Genomic DNA, 21,990 nt, shown 5'->3' with positions numbered 1-21,990 from the left:
CTATCCAGGGGGTGTTGGACCCATTTCCGCTTTGATCCAGGCGGCCCTGGTCTCTCGGGGGCTGGACCGGGCATGCAGAGAAGAAGCCTCTTCGCTTCTGAGAGCCCACTCAGTACCCCAACACACACCTAAACACACATATGAATGGGGCACCTTTCCAAGCAACGTTCACAGGCTTCCCTTCCCTCCACTCTGAACCAACGCCTCCAACCCCACTCCTCTGTTCCCATATCCCAACACATCTTCCTCAGGATTTTGTGGCAGCTGCCAATGACCACCGCTCCAGAATTCCTTAAGTCTATGAGGCCTGCCTCATGGTGATATACCCACCCCGTTACCACATTTCTTTGCCATCAAGTGGTTAAGATTGCACGATCTGGAGCCAGACGGTCTGGCCTTGCCACTTACTGCGTGATTCTGGGCAAGTTATTTAAACTTTATGTGTCTTGCTCAGTGGATAGTCCGACCGAGACAAAGAGGGACGGGACGAGAGGCAGCCCGTCTGGAGGACAGCCGAGGGAGAACCCATCACCCCGCAGAGCTCCCCAGCACCCTGGTAACGCCCTTGCTTCTGCAGAATGAGGCTCTAACCTCCTGTCTCGCTGAAACCTAGGATGGTGGGGAGGGGAGGTAAAGGGAGAGTAGGGGGAAAACTGTGACTGCAGAAACGGTGCCGCCTGAGCGTGCTTGGGTCTAAGCAACAGTCCTGGGATCCTTCCCGCAAGAGCAGCTGCCTCAGCTGCCTTGACATTCCTGAGGGAGTCTCACCCTCAACCTTTTGTCCTCTGCCAAGTCCAGATCCAGCCTTGCTCAGAGCCTGCACCTGTGCTTGGGGTTTAAGCGCCCTCCAGTAAATCACTTTCCCTACCATCACCACTGCCCTTGCAATGGGATGTATAAACACCAGAGGCCTCTGATAGAGGAACCTCCCCTGACCTCTGGTCCGCAGGTATCCTAGAACAAGCTCAAAAGGCTCAAGAGAGCTGATTGTTAAATTGCCAGGAATTTTGTGAGCTGGTTGTGAAACACAGATACTATTAAAAATTAAATTATTTAAGATAATTTACAAGATTGTATTGAAAATACAGGTGAAGGGACTTCCCTGGTGGTCCAGTGGTTAGGACTCCGTGCTTCCACCGCAGGGGCCACGGGTTTGATCCCTGGAAGGAGAACTAAGATCCCGCATGCCTCGCAGTGTGGCCAAAAAAACCCCACAGGTTTAAAAAAACACGTAGGTAACAAATACTCAAACCACCCCGCTTCCTAATTATTTGACTACATTTTACTATTACTATGCATTTAAGGTTATTTATACCTAATATATCTGTACGGTAGAAATACCATATACGGTGTTACTATTGCACCTCTCTCTCCAACTCCAAGTTTAGTGACTTCACATTGGTGGCTTGAAACCAGCCACGGTGGGGAGTATTTACACCATGAACATCCATAAGCAATACAAACCAAGGTTTATTTTCCCAGAGGGCAGACACTTGTCAACACCCCTGTGTGACTCATCTCCTCTATAGTTCTCCACCCACGGGTGCAACCTCCTCTCAGCCTGCTGAAACCACATTGTCTGTTGAATTGGGGGAGAACAAGGGGCAAAGTAGATGGCATCACAGCTAACAGAATCCAGGAGCACTTTAATCCCATCTCAAATCTTGGCCAATCTTCCCTATGAGGCTCACAAGAAAGACTGATTTCCCGAAGCCCACTGTGCATCAACAAGCCACCTTTTTTTTTTTTTTTTAATATTTATTTATTTGGCTGCGCCGGGTCTCAGTTGCGGCATGCATGTGGGACCTAGTTTCCTGACCAGGGATGGAACCTGGGCCCCCTGCATTGGGAGTGTGGAGTCTTAGCCACTGGACCACCAGGGAAGTCCCCAAACCACTTTCTTATTAGCTGGACTTGTGCTGGGAGCTTCTGGTAGAGGCCTCTTTCCAAACAGGGCTTCAGTTTTCACCCCTCAGTCTCCTACTTTTGCCCCCTTCTCTCTTTCTCATGCACACACACAAGCTCTAGCCTTCACTTCTCAAGGAGCCTATACCAGGGGTCCACGAACTCAAAGCCCGCAGGGACCACACTGTAATAACTTGTGTGGTGGGCAGGGGGACCACCGTGGCTCTGGAGGAGCAGGTGTTCTCTGCTCCCCGGGCATAGCTACTGCTCAGCCCCTGCTGACTGAGCAATGGAGGGCGAGGCCCCGTTGAGCTCTTATTTTTTAAGAGTAATAAGAAATCTGGATTTTTTAAAAAATAAAAGTCTCCCTCATTTCAAATCAAAAGGTATTTCAACTTTTCATAAATTGTAACTATGGGAAGCGACAGATATGTTCACTAACCTTATTGCGGTCATCATTATGCAATATCTATGTATCAAATATTACATTACACCTTAAACTTACACCATGTTATATGTCAGTTATTTCTCAATAAGATGCGGGGGGGAAAAGGAAAATAAAACACATTATATTTTTCTACCTTTGGGGAAAAAAGGTTTTTCATGCATACTTAGGCCAAACCAAATGATGGTGGGAGGTGTTTAGCCCCCAGGCCACCTGTAGCAGAGCTGATGCAATCCATCCCACCCCTGCCCCCGGCCCACCCGATTTCACTGTGAACACTCATGCACCTGGCCAGCATCCCTCATCAAACACGGAGTGACCATCAGAGGGACACAAAACAGATCAGTGGCTGTCCCGTGGTGGCGGAAGGAGGTGACTGGATACAAAAGGGAATGAGGAAACTTCTGAGGGTGATGAAAATGATCTACAGATTAAAGAGAAAACTACTATTGGGTCTTGGGTGATGGTGTGGAAAGGGACAAAAGGACACTGTAGGAAGGTCATTTTAAGCATAGAGTACGGTTCTGGGACTTCCCTGGTGGCGCAGTGGTTAAGAATCCACCTGCCAATGCAGGGGACACGGGTTCGAGCCCTGGTCCGAGAAGATCCCACATGCCGCGGAGCAACTAAGCCCGTGCGCCACAACTACTGAGCCTGCGCTCTAGAGCCCGTGAGCCACAACTACTGAGCCTGCGCTCTAGAGCCCGTGAGCCACAACTACTGAAGCCCACGTGCCTAGAGCCCGTGCTCCGCAACAAGAGAAGCCACCACAATGAGAAGCCCGTGCACGGCAACGAAGAGTAGCTCCTGTTCACCACAACTAGAGAAAGCCTGCATGCAGCAATGAAGACCCAACGCAGCCAAAAATAAATAAATTTATTTTTTTTAAAAAAGCATAGAGTATGGTTCTGTTGTCTTGAGAAACAGGTCAACTGCTCAGGCTTTGGCTTCGGCAAACGGCACTAATTCATTTCTATGTTCTTTAGACCATCCATGAGGAGTTGGTAAACACAAGATTCTGCAGAAGACTGAGAACACCCTGTAAGCTGAATTCTGGTTCTTAAATACCTGTGAAAGGCCTTAAATAGATCAAAATATGGTTCTCCTTAAGAAGAAAGCATTGCCGTGTTTTACAGAGGGTGCTATGTGTTCATTTTCAGTGTTCTATTTTGGAGGGAGGAGGGGGTACTGTGGTCTTACATGACTTGTTTGTAACTGACAGATTTTGCCTCAATAAAGGATCCTTCTTATTGAAGTACATCCTTGACTATTTACCATGGTCCCAAGCAAACATGCCTGTAAATGATTATAATAAAATTGTGGGAATCCCAGCACCTAGAAGGAGGGCGATGGGCAGGGGGAGAGTGAGGAACAGATACTTTTTTGGTTGAAGGGACCCGTCCAATACTTTAAGCCACATCACAAAAGCAGCTGCCTATTCTGGGACAATTCTGACCACAAGATCCTGGACAGCGGTACCTGAATTAGTGTCTACAAGGTGATCTGATGAAGAAGCTTGGTCCAAATAATTGGTGTCAATAGAATCCCATGGTTATTTGGGGGCTGGTGTATGTTTTTTAAAAACTTGTCACCGCTGATGTAAATTTTCTCCCATGAACGTGTGTTGTACGTATGCATGTCCCTGCATCCTGATTATTAAGCACTGAGAGTTTGTAAATATGCATTCCACTCAGATGTAACATTACTTCTGAGTTTCAAAACATGACCATTTCAGAACTATGGTATCGATACCTCCATTCCCAGACACAGGATTTTCAAAACTGCAGATTAAGTGCTAAACAAACGAACAAACAAAACTATGGGGCAGCCGCTCTCGGCTTTGTTGTCTAAGGGTTTCCAGGAAGCCTCACACACAACGGAGAAAATTCAAATCTGGGGGTCATGCTCCCCAGGGTCACCTTCAACCCCTAGAGGAAGGAGTAGGTGCATTGGACAGCATTCCTGTCCTCTGGTGGGATAATACTGAGGCACGCTCTCAATTCTTCCTCGGGGACACCCAGTGGGATTGAATTCCAGTTGTCCCCCGGTGCTAACGGGCTCACCCGTGCACCCTTCACTGGCCTCACCTTCTCCACGTTCTCATTCCGCTTTCTGGACTCTCCTTCCAAGGAAGCTCCCTGCACCCAAGTCCCTGTCTCAGTTTGCTTTCAGGGAACCCGAACAGTCACCACTTGTGTCATGCTCGGACCTGCAGGTTTCCGCACATGCTATTCCCTCTGTCCCAAACACCCTTCACCCAATTTCCACCTGTTCTTCAAGAATGTGCTTAGAGATCGACTCCTCTGGAAATCCTCTCTGACCCTCCCTCTCTTCTAATGCCGTGGGGTCCCACTGTGCTGTTGCCCCGCTCACAGCACCCACCACACTGGGAAACGCCAAAAGGGAAGGGAGTCGGTATTCATGTCCCCTCTCCCCCCGCCCCATCCCCCGAATTCCCAGCACGGCACACAACAGCTGGCGTGGCTAGTAGTTTTAAAACAGCTGTAGAGTGAATGAAATGATACTAGAAGTAGTTAAGAAGTGACACTATGAAGACTCTTATACTCCCATGTTTTAACAATGTTCATTGGATCCCAACCACCCCATTTGTAACAGAGAAGAACAAACGTGACCGCCTATTAGATCTATTCCTTTAGCTCTAACCCCTGTGCTCTGTGGCCTGTACTCAGTCGTGCTGGCTCTGCACCTCTGGAAAAGAATGTTGCCCACAGCCTGAAATACACAGGAGGACTCTCAAGGCTCTGACCTTCAGAGATGCAAAGTTGCAGAACAGAGAATAACATCTGTCTGGTTGGAGGTTCACAGGGAACACAGTGACCAGATCTATGTGGCCCGTTGTAAGAACAAAGCATCCCGGCGCCACAAAGCCTGCACCAACCAACCTCCTTCCCGCCTCCCCCCCCCCCCACGCCCGTCCCTTTTTAGTATAAAAGAAGCCTGAATTCTATCCCTGGTAAGATGGTACTTCGGCACACTAGTCCACCACCTTCTCAGTTGGCTGGCTTTCCGAATAAAGTCGCCGTTCCTTGCTCCAACTCCTCATCTCTCGATGTACCGGCCTGTCACCTGGTGAGCAGTACGGGCTTGGACTTGGTAACACATTCTCATTCTTATCTTGTAGGTGAGGAAACCAAAGCCCAGAAAACTGGACTTAGGCCAGACCTGAACCCACAGGACACTTTCTACTGTACCTGGGTACCATAAATCTGAGGCTTCGTGCCCAACATTAAAGTAACAAATAGCAGTAGTCAGTCAGTTCCCCAGGTTAATGATTTCCCAATAGCATTTCACCAGGACCCAGACAAAGCTATCCCTGGGGAGATGCGGTGGGAGAAAAGTAGGTTAAGGGGGCTTAACTTGAATTTCAGCAGTTGCCTTTCAAAGGAACATTTAAAGAGCACAAATACGAATCCACAAAAGACTTAAGTATTTTGTTGCTTTACGTATTTCAGATACCGTATTTTTTGTCTCCAGAAGTTCAACTGGAGGCTTTTTTATGTTTCATTTTCTTTATCATGCTCATGTATTCTTCTGCCTTCTAGAATGCACAAAGAATGTTTATAATGGCTGTTTTCACATCCTTGTCTACTAATCCTATCATCTTGTTTCACTTCTGAGTCTGGCTTTTCCTTCTCTTGATTTCTAAGATGAAAAATGTTCAGATTAATTACTAAGCTCTCTTTTTGGGATAATTAGTAATCTTGAAAGTTGCACTCAATCATTAGTAGGGTATCAGAAAATACGATCTTTAGAAAAAGATCCAAATACATTTAGTTCAAAAGGATTCAATGTAATATGGAAATAGGGGTGATGTGAAAGATAGAAAAAAAAAACTTTAAAGGACAGAAATTCAACATCTCACGTTGACAGAAACATTTGACACAAACCATATTGCCCACGCACTGATGTCTTCCTCTGTTTCTAAAGAGAATGTTTAAAAGTTTGGGCGTGAATTACACATGAGTGAATACAATTGAATTTCCCCAAGTATTTTTTAACTTAAATAGCCCATACGTTAAAACAAGGACCCAGATTTACCTACAGAGTTTTACGTAAACACAAAAAAAGTTTCTAAACCAACCATTTCAATCTTAGAAGCACCACGTGGACACACAGCCTCTAAAAGGTGTTAAAAGTAAAAAAGTGCACATATAGCTTAAACTTCATAACTTACATGTTGTTAAAGCACTTTGCTTTGAATCCCATTTTCTTCAAATTCTACATGAAGTAAGAGTGGCTATCTCCACTATATAGATTAGAAAACTGAAGCTGGCAGATGCAGCCAAGTCCTAAATTCAGAGGTCCTGGGCAATTTCTTGGTCAACATTTTCATCAAGTTACAACTAAAACCTCGCTGCCATGAGAACAGAGGCATTTTGAGATTTTGGTCAATTCATCAAATGACACATCAAATTAAAAACTCTTTTCATTAACTAATAGTTAATATGAGATCTTGCTTAAGCCAGAGTGAGTCAAGAGTCACTCAAGGTTTATTTAGCTCTTTAATATGGAAAAGGACCTAGATTTAAACAGTTCACACTCCTAAGACGATATCACAACTGTGTTCTTGAAGACTATGCTCCTAAGGCAGGATCCTAAGTCTGTGCTTTTCCCCTACAGAACGGGGACTAACTGCTAGGGGCTTCCTAAAACGCAAGGTGTATAAAACATCACCCCAAATATTCATTCTACCTTTCTACCTAAAGGAATGGACATGGAAAGGACTTGTGTCTTATTGTATATGTGAAGGCCTGTACTAGAGGGTTTCATCTTGATTTTCTCATCTTAGCAAGGCATATAGTATTGTTATTTTACAGGTAAGAAACTTGAGTTCCAGGGAGGTTAAGTAACTGAGCCAGTGAAGGAACTGGTACTCAAACCTAGAACTCATTCTAAAGCCATGCTTCCTATACGTAGGAAGAGAAAACCATACAAACAGACTTAAAAATTTAAGAATAAGCTAATATACTGAATGTAATTTCCAAAGCCTGACCATATATGTGCGTGTATATACATATATCTAATTGTTTATACGTAACATTTTGGGAACGAGTGTGGTTTTCCTTTCCTTTTCATAATCTCCTAGGTTTATGGTTTTCAAGTGAAATACAACACAGCTATGGAACAGTGCACAGATCATAAACGCACAGCTCAATGAGTTTTCAAAAACTCAATACATCCAGGTAACCAGCATCCTGGTTAAGAAACAGAGCAGTACCAATCCCTTTTGTGTCCTCATCTTAAGTTCACTTTCTAAGGCAGCCTTTAGTATTCAGACTCTAAGCTGGATGTCTATCAGAAATCACAGGGAAACAATGTTCATTTTCCGACTCAAAGACCAGAAAGAAAGAGATAGGGTATAAAGCTCAAGAGGTTCATTTTAAAAAATTATCTTTATTTAGGTTTCTGATTCAGCACATGTATCAAAGACTAATCAACATAAAGAAGTAAATAAGACATTAATTGGAAGTCTTACATCTCTCTAAACTCTGACCAAGAATGTCAAGATTGCCACTATTACCAGAACTCCAACCTAGTCAAGTTGTAGACAAGCTATCATGAACGACGTACAGTGTGCACAGATACACAGAGGCCAAAGACATGCTAGCACTTGGCTCTCCTCTCTTCCTTGTTGATGTCTTTCCATGGGACAGTCCACTTTTGCTGTCCATGCCTAGTTCCAAATAAAGTCCAAAGAAGGCTCAGGGTCAACCTGATCCAACACTCTGCTGGAGGAATGCATCCTCAAACTGTTGTGCCTGCAACTTTGTTTTTGCCAGGATGAAGTTCAGATTGAGATGTACAATACAATCTAGATGACGGTGCAGACTCAGTGAAAAACTAAAGTTGAGCAGTAACCCGAGTTAAGGCATGAAGGCACACACATGTGCACACACACAGCACCCACGCTATCATGAACACAGGATTCCTTCCATTGCCTAGCGAGAGGCAAACAGGGCTCGGCAGTTAACCACAACTGCTGCGCATACTGAAGCATGCCCCCCGTAATTTTATGCTAACAGCTGTGTGTGTATGTTTCATCAAAAAAAAAAGTAAAGAGAAAAAGGAAAAAAGAAAACTAAAAAAAAAAACAAAAACAACAACAAGAAAAAAAAAAAACCAAAAAAACCCAAAACCTAAAAACCCCTTAATCTCTTACAATGGCTCTTGAGCATGGAACTCACGTAGCAGCGTCAATGGCTGGATCTTTAGTAATTTGGAAATAAAAGGTTGTTTTACTATGTATTTCTTTGGTAGTCATCACTACGAAGTTTTCAGTGTCGGTTACCTATAAGACAAGTACTAGATAGAAGATCAAGTTACGCAGAAATATTTCTTCTGTACTGATAAGATAAAAATAGTAAGCTCTCCAAGCACAAGTTACTATGCTTTTTCTTGCCTTATTGGGCATCCTCTACAAGCAAGGCTTCGTGCGGGAAAAGTTCGCGTCTACCTAACAAAGGGCAATACATATTCTATCTTCCTACAATTGAACAGTTAACGAAAATTCACATTATCCGTTATTTCTGGTCAAATCAGTTAGAAGCCAATTACAAAGGGGCAGCAAGCACTTGGTGTCAAAGCCACATTCTGGTCACACATTCATTCCATGGTTGTGGTCAGTCTCTCAGGAGCTCAGAATTTAAAACTCCTTTCAATTAACAAAGGAGCAAGTTAAATCAAATCTTAAGTACTTCCACCATCTGCCAAATCTCTAGAAGTCTGTCTAGAATGCCAGCATGCTGGATGAGAGAGAGCAGTTCAGAGCCCAGAGAGGCCTCAGGTGCTAGGGAAAGTAATTTGGTTTTGTATAAAAGGCATGGTCATCTGGCGAGGAGTACTTATCCTATCAGCAGCACAGTGGTAGCCAAGGGTCTCTGTCAGCAAGACAGGAAAATGAAGTTACTGAACCTGCTGTGGCTCCCACCTGCCTTCCAAGGCCTCTGGGAGTCAGTCCGGAGGTTGCCCTGGGCGGGTGGGCAACAGGAATAGCAGGAACCAAGTTCAGCCCCCACGAGAAGTGCCCCAGATAAGTCAGCTTCTCGTGGCCTGGGGGTTGGAATCTTCGGGGTCCCTGGGGGCTAAACCATTGCCAAGGAGCTGCCCTAGCAGGTACTGCCCAAGCGTGACGGGCTCCAGACGGGGTCATAAAACATTCGAACAGGACATGAAACAGCATCATTTCAAAAGAGTAGTGTTTGTTCTATCAATCCAGAATGTCCACCGGGAGAGGCAACTAGATTTATGGTGAAAAAGTGCTGTTTGAAGGAGCTGTGTTTTATTTTACAATGAAATGACTAGTCTAAGGAAACCGGCGCTACATTTCTGTCAAAGTCTGGATGTCAGGAACCTGTCTCCAAAAGGCATTTATCAGAACTGTCTGCTCGCTCCAAGTGCTTTTTTCAGTCACCACAGGGCAATGTTTTGACTTTTGTGCTTTCAGGAGGGCACTAAATTGCTAGCAAGTGGAGGGAAGATCATTACATTTTGGACTTCCTTGTTTGAGCGCAAGACACTATCCAACAGCACTGAAATCTACAGTCTCATAGAAGCTTCTTGTAAGCATATACCATGTCTCCTACAAGAAAAACTGAGAACTGTACGATGCGGGCAATATTTGTTCGCCTGCTCTCAGAATTCCTCACAATGGCCAGGTGCCAGGAGGGACGGTGAGTCGTTGGTGAAATCCCCGGGTGGGACAGGACCCCATCTGACTGAATTAAAAACCTCAAGCCTCAATAATTAGATGCCAAACTTCTTCCCCATGTTTGAAAACTGTACTATGATTATGTATATTACACATGATAAATAAAATTTATAGAGACCTACGATTTCTTTCAAACGATCGAGGAGTGACACTCTCAGTTTGGAGGTGGAAACAGAAAGAGCCAAAAAAACAATCCTACTGTTGCTTTTACTCTCAAGTTCTTAAGATGCTAGTCAAACACTATTAGCCAGCGAGACGTTTTCTCATTCTGTAACTCTTAAATATGCATTCAAAGGCAAACATGGAGGTTTCTCTACTGTACAATATTAAATATCTACAATGTCATGGTTCCTAATGGTTAGGAGAGTGTGCAATAGAGAGCTAGCTATTAGAGATGGGCGTCACAAAACTTGGACTCTTAAAAATTACGGATAAATTCATTTTCAGTTCTCTGATTATATCCAACAGATACACATTCTCATCATAAAATATACATTCTCTAGTAAGTTATTTTTGTCCACAGCATATATAAATATGCGAACACAGGTGGTAAAAATCACTTTACTACCAAAGTACAAAACAGTTAACTGCTGAAAAGCTAAAATAAAGGTGTTGCAAGGGTTAAGAAAAGACTGACTCATGGCGTTCCACTTTAAAGTGAAACCAAACGATTTATTTGTGCTAAATGAATGGAAATGACGCATTCAGGATATACTTCTTTGTACACCGCGCTTGCTTTTTACTGGACGAACTAAGCAGTCCTCAATGTTAATGTGCTACTTTCCTCTACGCCTCTTTCCTGCCAGCAATAAAGTATTTTGGCCATTGTGCCAAGATGTTCCTATAATGTTCATTTCACATAGTATTTTCTCATAGTACTCTGCACCTTTAAAATATTTGTTCGAACTCTATTTTAGGGGAACGCAAGTAAAGAATGGAAAGGGAAAATAGCCGTTTCTGTCACCATCACATTGCCTTCTGCAGCAGAAATCACACAGCACGTTCTAATCAGCCATCACAACCACCGGCGGGTAGGACAACAGTTATCGACTCACGTGAGAGGGCCAGTTTGGGTAGGGTAACACCAAGGATAAAGAAAGACTCACACCCGGATATACGATAATTATCTATCCCATGTATGTGGAAAAGGTACAGCCATGTGATCCAATACGTCAGGAGATCTGTTTTACAAGAGACATGGATGTTGAGATATACTGAAAATAACCCACACGAAGTGTATCCGTAGAAAGCTCTATTAAACATTGTCTTGGGCACTGATGCATCCAACTTCCCATTCTATAGTGAGAGCTAGATTTTCAAAGGTCTGAATTGTAGTGCTGAATTACTGGTATGCTTGGTAAACACTATTCTAATGGGGGTGGGGGGGGGGCGGGTAATAACAGCTCAGTAATTTTCTGCAAATTCATGGGAAAAAAAATATAAAAAAGATATCCCTTTTTATTTTACAAACCTAAAAGCCAGGAAAATGAAGCTCTGGGGCCAAGCAAAAAATTGCACACCGCTGCTGAACTACCAAATAGTCGAATAGCCGATGTCCCAGCCAGGGAATGGACGCACATGAAGATTCAAGTAAAACACCGATGGAGAAAGTCGTCTGTTTAGTGTTGTAGACCCACAACACTGGCTGCGTTTTTCCGACACACATTTACAACACAATGAATAGTGAAGCCTAGATAACCTCAGTGCAAATAAGTCAGATCCCAATGAATAGCCAGGGAAGGAAGGAAGCCTTTGGCGTCTTGAGTCGACGGCTCCACTGTACGAACGAGTCCCAACGTGAGGTTCGGACTGCGCACATGCATTAAGGCTGGGAGGAGGGGTGCACCGGATGTTGCGAGGGGGCGGGCTGCGAGGTGGCTGCCGAGGGGACCGCGGGCTGCATGGGTGGCGGAGGTGGAGGTGGCGGAGGCTGGACGGGGGTCTGTGTGTTGGGAGACGGAGGCGGCGTGGGCCGTTTGAATTTGTCGGGGCTGTTGCTCCTCCGCGGTGAAGGCCTCTGTAGACAGGACAGGAACAGCAGGTCAGAGGAGGCACAGACGGCTGGCTCAACCTTAACCCAGCGAGACTCGGAGCCCAGGCTGCCCCAGAGCGGACCAGCAGAGACCAAACACCAGCGAGGTCCTTGGCCATCCCTACTGGTTTCTGAACCAGTTTTCATGAAAACTTCAACAAGGTAGAGTTTACACCGCCATCTATGAAAAAGCTATGCAAAGTCACTATGACACGTGCATCGACCGAACGACTGGACTTTCGCCCTTCGATGAGACAGTCTTAAGATTAAAAAACAGCTGTCACGTCCTCCCCTTAAATCTTTTCTGGTCGTTGTATGTCTCCAGTTCCTTCCGTCCCTCAAACAAGTTGTCAATATCCTGAAAGCTACAGCTCAACCAAAAACGTTCCTGCTTTAACGTAAAGCTCATCAAACCAGCAAAACAGATTCAGAAATATCTTACATGCTTTTTTTAGAGAATGGGGTTCTTCTTTTAAAGATTCCCTCACTGGGAATACCCTCAGTTCTACCCTATTCTCAAAGCCCTATTAGCGACATTTCTAACCGGTCTATTAGTCAACTAAATAGCCAGCTCTAATGAAAACACTCCCCTGAGTAGAGTTTGAACCAGATACACTTAAGGTTCCTTCTAATTCCAGGAAAGAAAATTCTGGATGAAACTAGAAACAAGTCTAATTTCAGGAAGAATACTGAGGGTCAGTGAACTGTGAAGGTGCGGACAATAAATATTTTAGACATTATGGCAACCAACGATAATTCGCTATGGCAAGGAGCTGGCTAGAGTTCAAACGAGGCATAGGCCGGAGGTCAAATTACGTTTCACAAAGGGCAATATTTCATAGAAAATGAAGGTGAAGTTTTGCCTCCTGGGAAGGATTTTAGTTTCAACACCAGAATGCAGCATCAAACTGTTGGGAGGTCTCTAGAAGTTTAAGGTGAACTGAAGGAAGGAAGGAAGAAAGGTAAATGTCCGAGGACATCAATGTTGGCTCCCACGGAGGACCAGTCGCTACCACCATCAGGAGTAAAGCGCTGCTTCCTGCCCCATGGATACTCACTGTGATACCGTGGGATGCTCCCATATGCTGCACATGAAGACCTGGGGAATTGTAATAAGACATTCCGGCTCTAGTCAGTGAAGTTGGTGGCGTGAAACCAACTGTGTGACTTGCATACGAGAGACCTGAAATATAACAACAACTTGTAAGTATTATTACAAACTCAACTATCTGGTGTCTTTAAGCATCTAGGAGGCTTTAAAATGCAGAAGTTCTTAGTCACCCACAAAAATGCAAACAGATAAGAGGAGTGGTGGGCTCACCAAATGGCCTGCTGGATGCATAACAAGGGATATAAAAGTCAAGCCCTGGAACAGACTAGACAGCCCAGAAATAAGTGCACACATAAATGGTCAGATAATCCTCAGTGAAGGTGCCAGGAATATGCAATGCGGAAAGGGTAGTCTCTTCAACAAACGGTGCTGGGAAAACTGGAGATTCATGTGCAAAAACAATGAAAGTGGAGCCCTATCTTACACCACACACAAAAATCAACTCAAAATGAATTAAAGACCTAAATATAAGACCTGAAACCATAAAACTCCTAGAAGGAAACACAGGGGGAAAGCTTTATGACACTGGTCTTAGTAATGATTTCTTAAATATGACACCAAAAGCACAGCCAGCAAAGCAAGAATAGCCCAGTAGGACTACAGCATACTAAAAAGCTTCTGTTCAGCAAAGGAAATAATCAACAGAAAGGTAACCTATGGAATGGGAGAAAATACTGACAAACCATATATCAGATAAGGGGTTAGTATCCAAAATATGTAAGGAACTCCTACAACTCAAAAGCAAATAAACAAATAACCTGATTTTAAAATGGGCAAATGACTTGAATAGACATTTTTCCAAAGACAACATACACATGGACAATAGGTATATGAAAAGATGCTCAGCTTCACTCATCATCAGGGAAAAGCAAATCAAAACCAAAATAGGATATCATGTTACACCTGTTGGGATGGCTATTATAAAAAATAAAAATAAAAAACATTTTTAAAGTGTTGGCAAGGATGTGGAGAAAAGGGAACCGCTAATGGGAATGTAAATTGGTGCAGACACTATGGAAAGCAGTATGGAGCTTCCTCAAAAAATTAAAAAGACAACTACCATATGATCCAGCAATCCCACTTCCAGCTATTTCTCCACAAGGACTGAAAACAGGATCTTGAAAAGAAATTTACACTCATGTGTTCATTACAACACTATTCACAGTAGCCAAGACGTAGAAACAACCTAAAAGTTCATCAACAGATAAGTGGATAAAGAAAACATGGTACATACATACAATGGAATATTATTTAGCCCTTAAAAAGAAGAAAACGCCTTTTAAAAAGAACATGGATGAACCTGGAGGACATTATGCTAATATAAGCCAGTAACGGAAGGACAGATACTGCATGATACACATACATGAGGGATCTAGGTCAAACTCACAGAAGCAGAGAGCACGACAGTGGTGGCCAGGGGCTGGGGGTAGAGGAAATGGGGGACTGTTGTTCGATGGACACAAAGTTTCAATTTTATAAGAAGAATAAGTTGTAGAGATCTACTGCACAACATTGTGCTTTTTTTCTTTTTTAATTTATTTTATTTTTGGTTGTGTTGGGCTTGTGGGTGTTCTCTAGTTGCGGTGAGCGGGCTCTTCGTTGTGGTGTGTGGGCTTCTCATTGCGGCGGCTTCTCTTGTTGCGTAGCATGGGCTCTAGGTGTGAGGGCTTCACTAGCTGTGGCATGTGGGCTCCAGAGCACAGGCTCAGTAGTTGAGGTGCACGGGCTTAGCTGCTCCGCAGCATGTGGGATCTTTCCGGAACAGGGCTCGAACCCATGTCCCCTTTATTGGCAGGTGGATTCTTAACCACTGCGCCACCAGGGAAGCCCCATTGTGCTTTTTTAACAATACTGTACTGTACAGTTAATAATGTGTTAAGAGGGTAGATCTCATGTAAAGTGTTATGACAACTAAAAAAAACCAAAGTCAAGCCTTGACAGGAGTCCAACTGAGATGTACAAAGGTAGAAGACATGAGAAGAAACAAGAGTGAAGTGGAAAAAAATAGAGCAAAGGGGTAAAAATCAGATGCAAGAAAAGGGTAAGTGTCAAAAGATATACCAATAATAACGAGACAAAACCAATGGGTGTGTATAGCAGCCACAAAGCAAACAAAAAAATCACCACTGAGAACTTGGCAACTTCAGGATATTCAATGAAGGAAACAGAAAGCCCTATATATGCCAATGTTCTCCCCAAAGAAACTGATATTTAAGGAAGAAACACCCCCAGCCCACTATAACCTTCTGCATAGTCTTCATCTAGGACCCCAGAATCAGCTCCAAAGTTTAATGCCGAGATCTTAGTTCCCTGACCAGGGATCGAACCCATACCCCTGCAGTGGTCGAGCAGTCTTAACGACTGGACCACCAGGGAAGTCCTTAAAGACGCTCTTCTATAGTGTCTTTTGACTTCCACGGTTGAGACATGCAGCCATCATGCCTATCTTTAGTTGTCCTGTCCCAGAATTTGTCTGTGCCCTCAACGTCTGTTGTTAAGGATTTTATTTCTTGCTTTGACTATCAACTAGTGTGCTGCTTTCTATTTGACATATTTCCATTTCCAATTGTGGATTTTTGGTTCGCATGTACAAAATGGAGGTCTGGGGTAGAGCACAAGTCTTCGGGAGCTCAGTGGTCATTTACTGTGACTTGTATTTGTATCGCAAGAACTTCGTTCAGCTTGGGGAGGGAAGAAGAGGTTTTCTTTAAACAACTTTGGGAAATACAACCCTAATTCCATTTCTTATGAAAGTGATGAAATTGAAGAGAAAAGCTTTGAGAGTAGGTCCTATCTCCAGATAGAGAAGCTAAGGGGGTTCGATTCATAATACAAAATAAATAAATAAGATCAAGCCCATTGACCAGTATGACAAGGTTAATGATGAGTAGCTTAAACTGCTAATCACGAATCTTCAAAGACCGCCTAGTGCCTGCCCCAAAAAAAAAAAAAAAAAAAAGTCCCTTCTCTGGCTATTAGAAAGGCCTGCTTTTGGCTCCAAACTATCTCCTGATGTTCTAGGCCAGTGGTTCTCAATACCGAGAATCAAAGCCCTCGTCCGACCCCAAATCAAGTGAATCCGAATCTATGGGGAGCAGGGCCCCAGGGCAGCCGGTGATAAGACCCACAGTGACCTGATCACTTTTGATTCTGACCTCCACGTCTCAGTTCCCACCACGGCCTTTGCCTGGGATGTCTTCTCTTTACTGCAGGACTCGGTTCCTCCTTCTCCCCTTGTCAATCAGGACCTCACTCAGCCTTTGGAGGGGCAGAGAGCCCAGACGCCAGAGCCGACTGCCATATTATCTCGGGCTCTAGTACTGCCACTTGGTGCTGAGCGACAGTGGACTTTAGATCCTTCAGCTGTGAAATGAGATTATCACAGTGACTGCATAAGGTTGTTGTGAGGATGAAATGAGTGCCTGGCACAAAGGAAGAGCTCAGCATGTTTCCGCTCATTAACCGCTCCTGCAGGGCTCTTCTCAAAAGCTCTCTAAGCTGGTAGCTCTTTCTTCTTTGAAACTCTCTTTATTTAGCTTTTTTTTTAAATTATTTATTTATTTATTTATTTATTTATTTATTTATTTATGGCTGTGTTGGGTCTTCGTTTCTGTGCAATGGCTTTCTCCAGTTGTGGCAAGCGGGGGCCACTCTTCATCGCGGTGCGCGGGCCTCTCACTGTTGCGGCCTCTCCTGTTGCGGAGCACAGGCTCCAGACGCGCAGACTCAGTAGTTGTGGCTCGTGGGCCTAGCCTCTCTGCGGCATGTGGGATCTTCCCAGACCAGGGCTCGAACCCGTGTCCCCTGCCTTGGCAGGCAGACTCTCAACCACTGCGCCACCAGGGAAGCCCTATTATACCTTTTAATTTTATCCTAACTTCTTATTTTGAAATAGTTTGTGATTCATAAGAAGTTGCAAAAATACTCCAGGGCCCCTGTCTACCCTTCACCCAGCTCCCCCCAGTGATATCTTACATAACCACAGCACACTGTCAAAACCAGAAAACTGACACTGGTCCAATACGAGTGACTAAGGTACAGACTTTATTTGGATTTCATCCATTTTTAATGCATTCTTCGTGTGTATGTGGGTACAGGTGTAATTTTTATCACCTGTGTAGATCCAAGTAATTATCACCACAATCAGGATACAGAATTGTTACGAAACCACAAACAAGCTTCCCTGTGTTGTCCCCTTATAGTCACCCCTTCCCTCTAATCCTAACCCCTGGCAACGACTGATCTGTGCTCCGTCACTGTAATTTTGTCACTTGGAGAATGTTATAGATATGAAATCATACAGTATATAACCCTTTGAGGTTAGTTTCTCATTCATCACAATGCCCCTGTGATCCACACAAGTTAGTGTGTGTATCAAGTTAATTCCTTTTTAGTGCTGGGTAGTATGTCACTGAGTGGTTGTACCACAACTTAACTTTTTAGGGGATATAAAATACATAAAATTCGGGCTTCCCTGGTGGCGCAGTGGTTAAGAATCCGCCTGCCAATGCAGGGAATATGGGTTCAAGCCCTGGTCCGGGAAGATCCCACATGCCGCGGAGCAACTAAGCCTGTGTGCCACAACTACCGAGCCTGCGCTCTAGAGCCCGCGAGCCACAACTACTGAGCCCGTGTGCCACAACTACTGAGCCTGTGCTCTACAGCCCGTGCTCCGCCAACAAGAGAAGCCACCTCAATGAGAAGCCCGCGCACCACAATGAAGAGTAGCACCCGCCTGTTGCAACTAGAGAGAGCCCGCGTGCAGCAATGAAGACCCAACACAGCCAAAAATAAATTAATTAAATAAAATTTAAAAAAAACTATAAAAAAGGCATTGCTTGTTAAAAAACAAGCAAACTATATATATATATATATATATATATATATATACACACATATATATATATATATAAAAAAAACTTATTATACTTGGCCTTGTATTAAGATTATCTTATTTCTTGTGTTTTGCCCCCTACTTCCCTAGGTCCTATAAGCTCTTAGAGGCCAGGGACCATGTCTTACTAGTTTCTGTTTTCCCTTAATCATCATGCATCTGACGCTCTTGCCCAGGAATACAATAAACGATAAGAATCCCAAAAAACCTAGGTAGAAAATATCTCCTAAACAGAATACTGTGGCTTTATAAAGCTATTCCTGGAATAAATTGCTCTTGCTGTGCTATACAAATGCATTAACTAGAGTAAAAATTTTTAAGATTTATTTCATTGTCCACAAGCTCAAGACAACAAATCTTAAAAATGACTCATGAAAAGCAATTCATGACCAAAAACCACTGAGCAAGATGAATCAAGATACCAAAGTGTATAATCCATAGAAAACCAACTACCTAAAGGAAAATTGCAAGAGGTCGGGGGGGATAGGGAGAGGAGACACTTGAAAACACTAAAATATTAACACTGCCTTTGGATAAAAGGATTCTGGATGAGTTTATTTCTGCTTCTTTATACCCTTCCGACTGCCCCCAAATTCCCTCTAATAAATCTTTGCTAAAGGAAGAAAAAAAAAACAAACATCGTCAAACCAAACTAAAGGCAGACACCTTCTGTTCCTCTGAAATTTATCTTAGTTCCACAAGTCAGACATGTCTCTGTTAACATTCATACGCTAGAGATACGACTTCCTCTTTTACCCTCTCTGATCTGGCTCTGTCCCCATCATTCCATCAAGGCTGCTCTTGCCAAGGCCAGCAGTGTTTCCGTGGTGCCAGGTGCACTGCTACTCTCCACCCCTCATGGCACTTGACCTTGGGACAACGATGGACAAAGCTGACCCCTCCCTTCTTGCTGAAATGCTTTATCTTAACCTCAGTGACATCGGATACCAGTTTCCCTTCCCCTTCCCTGGTAGCAACTTCCCAATCTCCTTCGCCAGGTTTCCTCCCGCACCTGACCTCTAAATATTACATCCTTCAGGATCAGATGGGAGGGTTTTTCTCTTCTCCCTCCATCTTCCACGACTAGGTGATTTCATCTATGTTAGTAGCTTTCTTTAAAATACATTTTTTATTTTAGAATTGTTTTAGGTTTACAGAAAAGTGGCAAAAATAGTACAGAGAGTTCCTGCATCTCACACACTCAGATTCCCCATTATTATTAATTATTATTATTATTTCTTTTTTTTTTTTGGCCGTGCCCCGAGGCTTGTGGAATCTTAGTTCCCCAACCAGGGATCGAACCCAGGCCCTCGGGAGTGAAAGTGCAGAGTCCTAACTACTGGACCACTGGGGAATTCCGACAGATTCCCTATTATTAACTTCTTATGCCAGTGTGGTACCTTCATCACAACTAATAAACCTATGTTGACACATTATTATTAATTCAGGTCCATATGTTATCTGGATTTCCTGAGGTTTTGCCTAATGTCCTCTTCCTGTTTCAGGAACCCATTTAGGATACCACATGCTATTTAGTTTTCATGTCTCCTTAGGCACCTCTTGGCTGAGGCAGTTCCTCAAACTTCCTTGTTTTTGATGACCTTGTCAGTTTTAAGGTGTATTGATCAGGTATTTTATAGACAGACTGTCCCTCTACTGTCTGATGTTTTCCACGTGGTTAGACTGGGGTGATTGGTTTTGAGGAGGAAGACTACAGACGTAAAGGGCCCTTCTCATCACATCGTATCAAGGGTACACATACTACTGACATGACTGACCACTGTCGATGTTGACCTTGATCTCCCAGATGAGGCAGTGCCTGTCAAGTTTTTCCTCTGTAAAGGTACTTTTTATTTTTAAAATAGCTAAGAAGTTTTTAATTATTTATTTAGTTATTTTATTTATTTTTGGCTGTGTCGGGTCTTAGCTGCGGCACACGGGATCTTCGTTGTGGTGCGAGGGCTTCTCTCTAGCTGTGGCACACAGGCCCCAGGGAGCCCGGCTCTGTAGCTGTGGTGCCAGGTTCCAGAAAGCGTGGACTCTGTAGTTTGCAGCACGTGGGCTCTAGTTGAGGTGCGCGAGCTCAGTAGTTGTGGCACACAGGCTTAGGTGGCCCGCGGCATGTGGGATCTTAGTTCCCTGACCAGGGATTGAACTCGCGTCCCCTTCACTGTAAGGTGGATTTTTTACCACTGGACCACCAGGGAAGTCCCAAGGTACTCTTTTTTTTCCCCCTCCCTTTCACACTGTATTCTTTGCAAGGAAGTCCCTATCTTTAGCCCACATTTAAAGAGTAGGGAGCTATTTCCACTTTCGTGAGGATGGAGTCTCTATGTCAATTATTTGGAATTCTTCTGTATAGGTGATTTATCTCTTCTCCCTTGTTTATTTACTTAGTCATTTGTTTATATCAGTGTGAACCAATGCATATTTGTTTTATGTTTGGGTTATAATCTAATATTACATTATTTATTTTATTGCTCAAATAGTTCCAGTTTTGGCCTTTGGGAGCACTTTCAGTTAGCTCCTGTGTCTCTTGGACCTATCCTCATCTTTTTGTTTTTTGAGCTTCTCCTTACTTTCTGGCATTACCAGATTGTCCACGTTCACCTTGTGTGTTCCCTGCTCAAGGCCCTAGAAACATCCATTTCTTCAAGGAGTCCTAGTTCTTTTCACTGGAGAATGGAATTAGAAACCAAGATCTGGGTGGTGGGTATGCCTGTTGCTAGTGGGGTGTAGATCCTTTTTAGAACTTCATTATTCCCCATGGCTGATGTAGGCACATGAAAATATGTTAACTGGGAATGTCTTTTTCTTAGGCTACATAAAATAGTGGACAACCTGAAAAAAACTGTTGGAAAAATAATACTGTCCCTCTATATAATCCACATATATAAATCCACATATAAGCAAGAAGATTTTTCGTAAGTACTGGGAAATGTACCTTTCAATCAAATTGTGAGATAGCCCTCAAAATATGCCAAGTCAGTGAAAATGCAAGACTGCCAATGCCAACGTTAACCAGAAATGGTAAGGGAAGAAGAAGAGCCAAAATGCTTAAAATGGAAATGAAAACTATACAAACAGCATAATTCCACTAAAGAAGTGATTAGATATTCTTAATACTGAGAACCACAAATTCTTCCAATAAAAAATAAAGTGAAAAGACAACTTGAAAATTCAGATTTTGCTAATGTATTATGTATCCAATGGACTAGATTAGAATAGGAGTAATTCTACCGCCAAATAGGAGATCATAATCTACTTTGACGATATTATAGAACTTAAAATATGGTACAGATGTTCTCACTAAGGATGGCTGAGAGAAAAAAAAAAATCTAGGTGTTACTTATTATGATGTAGTTTAAGGGAAAACCAACTAGCTTGTCTATACAAGCAAGCCCCACATTACAGGAACAGGGGCAGTGAAAGCCAAAATTCTGTGCATGGAATAAAATCTTCCTGCAGAGTATTTGTTACCATAGAAGTTAATATTCCCAACCAAGGCCTCACTTTTGTTTTTTTCTTTCTTCAATGACCACAACACTATATTTAATGAATTGGAAGTTACGTGCCTGTAGGTTTAAATAAATCCAAGAGAACATGAATTTATATCAGCATGAATCAGCATCACGATCAACTATAAAAGCCTCCCTCCTTCTTGCTTCTTCCTAACTCATGACTTCCTTTTACATCAATAAATCAGAAAGCAAAGACAACCTTTATGATGGTAACGAAACCCAAGTGCTATTTGGGGAAAACTGAGAGGCGGCTAGGGAGAGAAGCTTCTGGAGAGACCTCAAGGCCACTGCAGAGCAGGAGAAACAGATTCAGGAGCATCCTCTGGGCGAGACCAGCCGAGGACCGCGCTGTG

The 21,990-nt window shown here is 43.4% G+C and overlaps 2 protein-coding genes across 2 annotated transcripts in view; both read right to left on the bottom strand.

The window, feature by feature from the left end:
- Window positions 1–13,291, bottom strand: part of MRLN (myoregulin) — a 41,930-nt gene extending 28,639 nt beyond the window's left edge. Inside the window, exon 1 of the mRNA XM_082425654.1 lies at window positions 13,170–13,291. The gene's annotated coding sequence lies outside the window, so the exon portion shown is untranslated. The remainder of the gene's footprint in view (window positions 1–13,169) is intronic.
- CCDC6 (coiled-coil domain containing 6) overlaps window positions 7,746–21,990 on the bottom strand; it is a 113,855-nt gene continuing 99,610 nt past the window's right edge. Inside the window, exons 8-9 of the mRNA XM_082425603.1 lie at window positions 13,170–13,294; window positions 7,746–12,096 (exon numbers count right to left, since the gene is read on the bottom strand). Coding sequence (XP_082281729.1) covers window positions 11,902–12,096; window positions 13,170–13,294 — 320 coding nt within the window. The 3' untranslated portion in view covers window positions 7,746–11,901. The remainder of the gene's footprint in view (window positions 12,097–13,169; window positions 13,295–21,990) is intronic.

This window comes from Balaenoptera physalus (assembly GCF_965194825.1).
Source record: "Balaenoptera physalus genome assembly, chromosome: 14".
Taxonomy (NCBI): domain Eukaryota; kingdom Metazoa; phylum Chordata; class Mammalia; order Artiodactyla; family Balaenopteridae; genus Balaenoptera; species Balaenoptera physalus.
The sequence above is the reverse complement of the archived record's forward strand: the minus strand, read 5'-3'. Positions and strand labels throughout refer to the sequence as shown.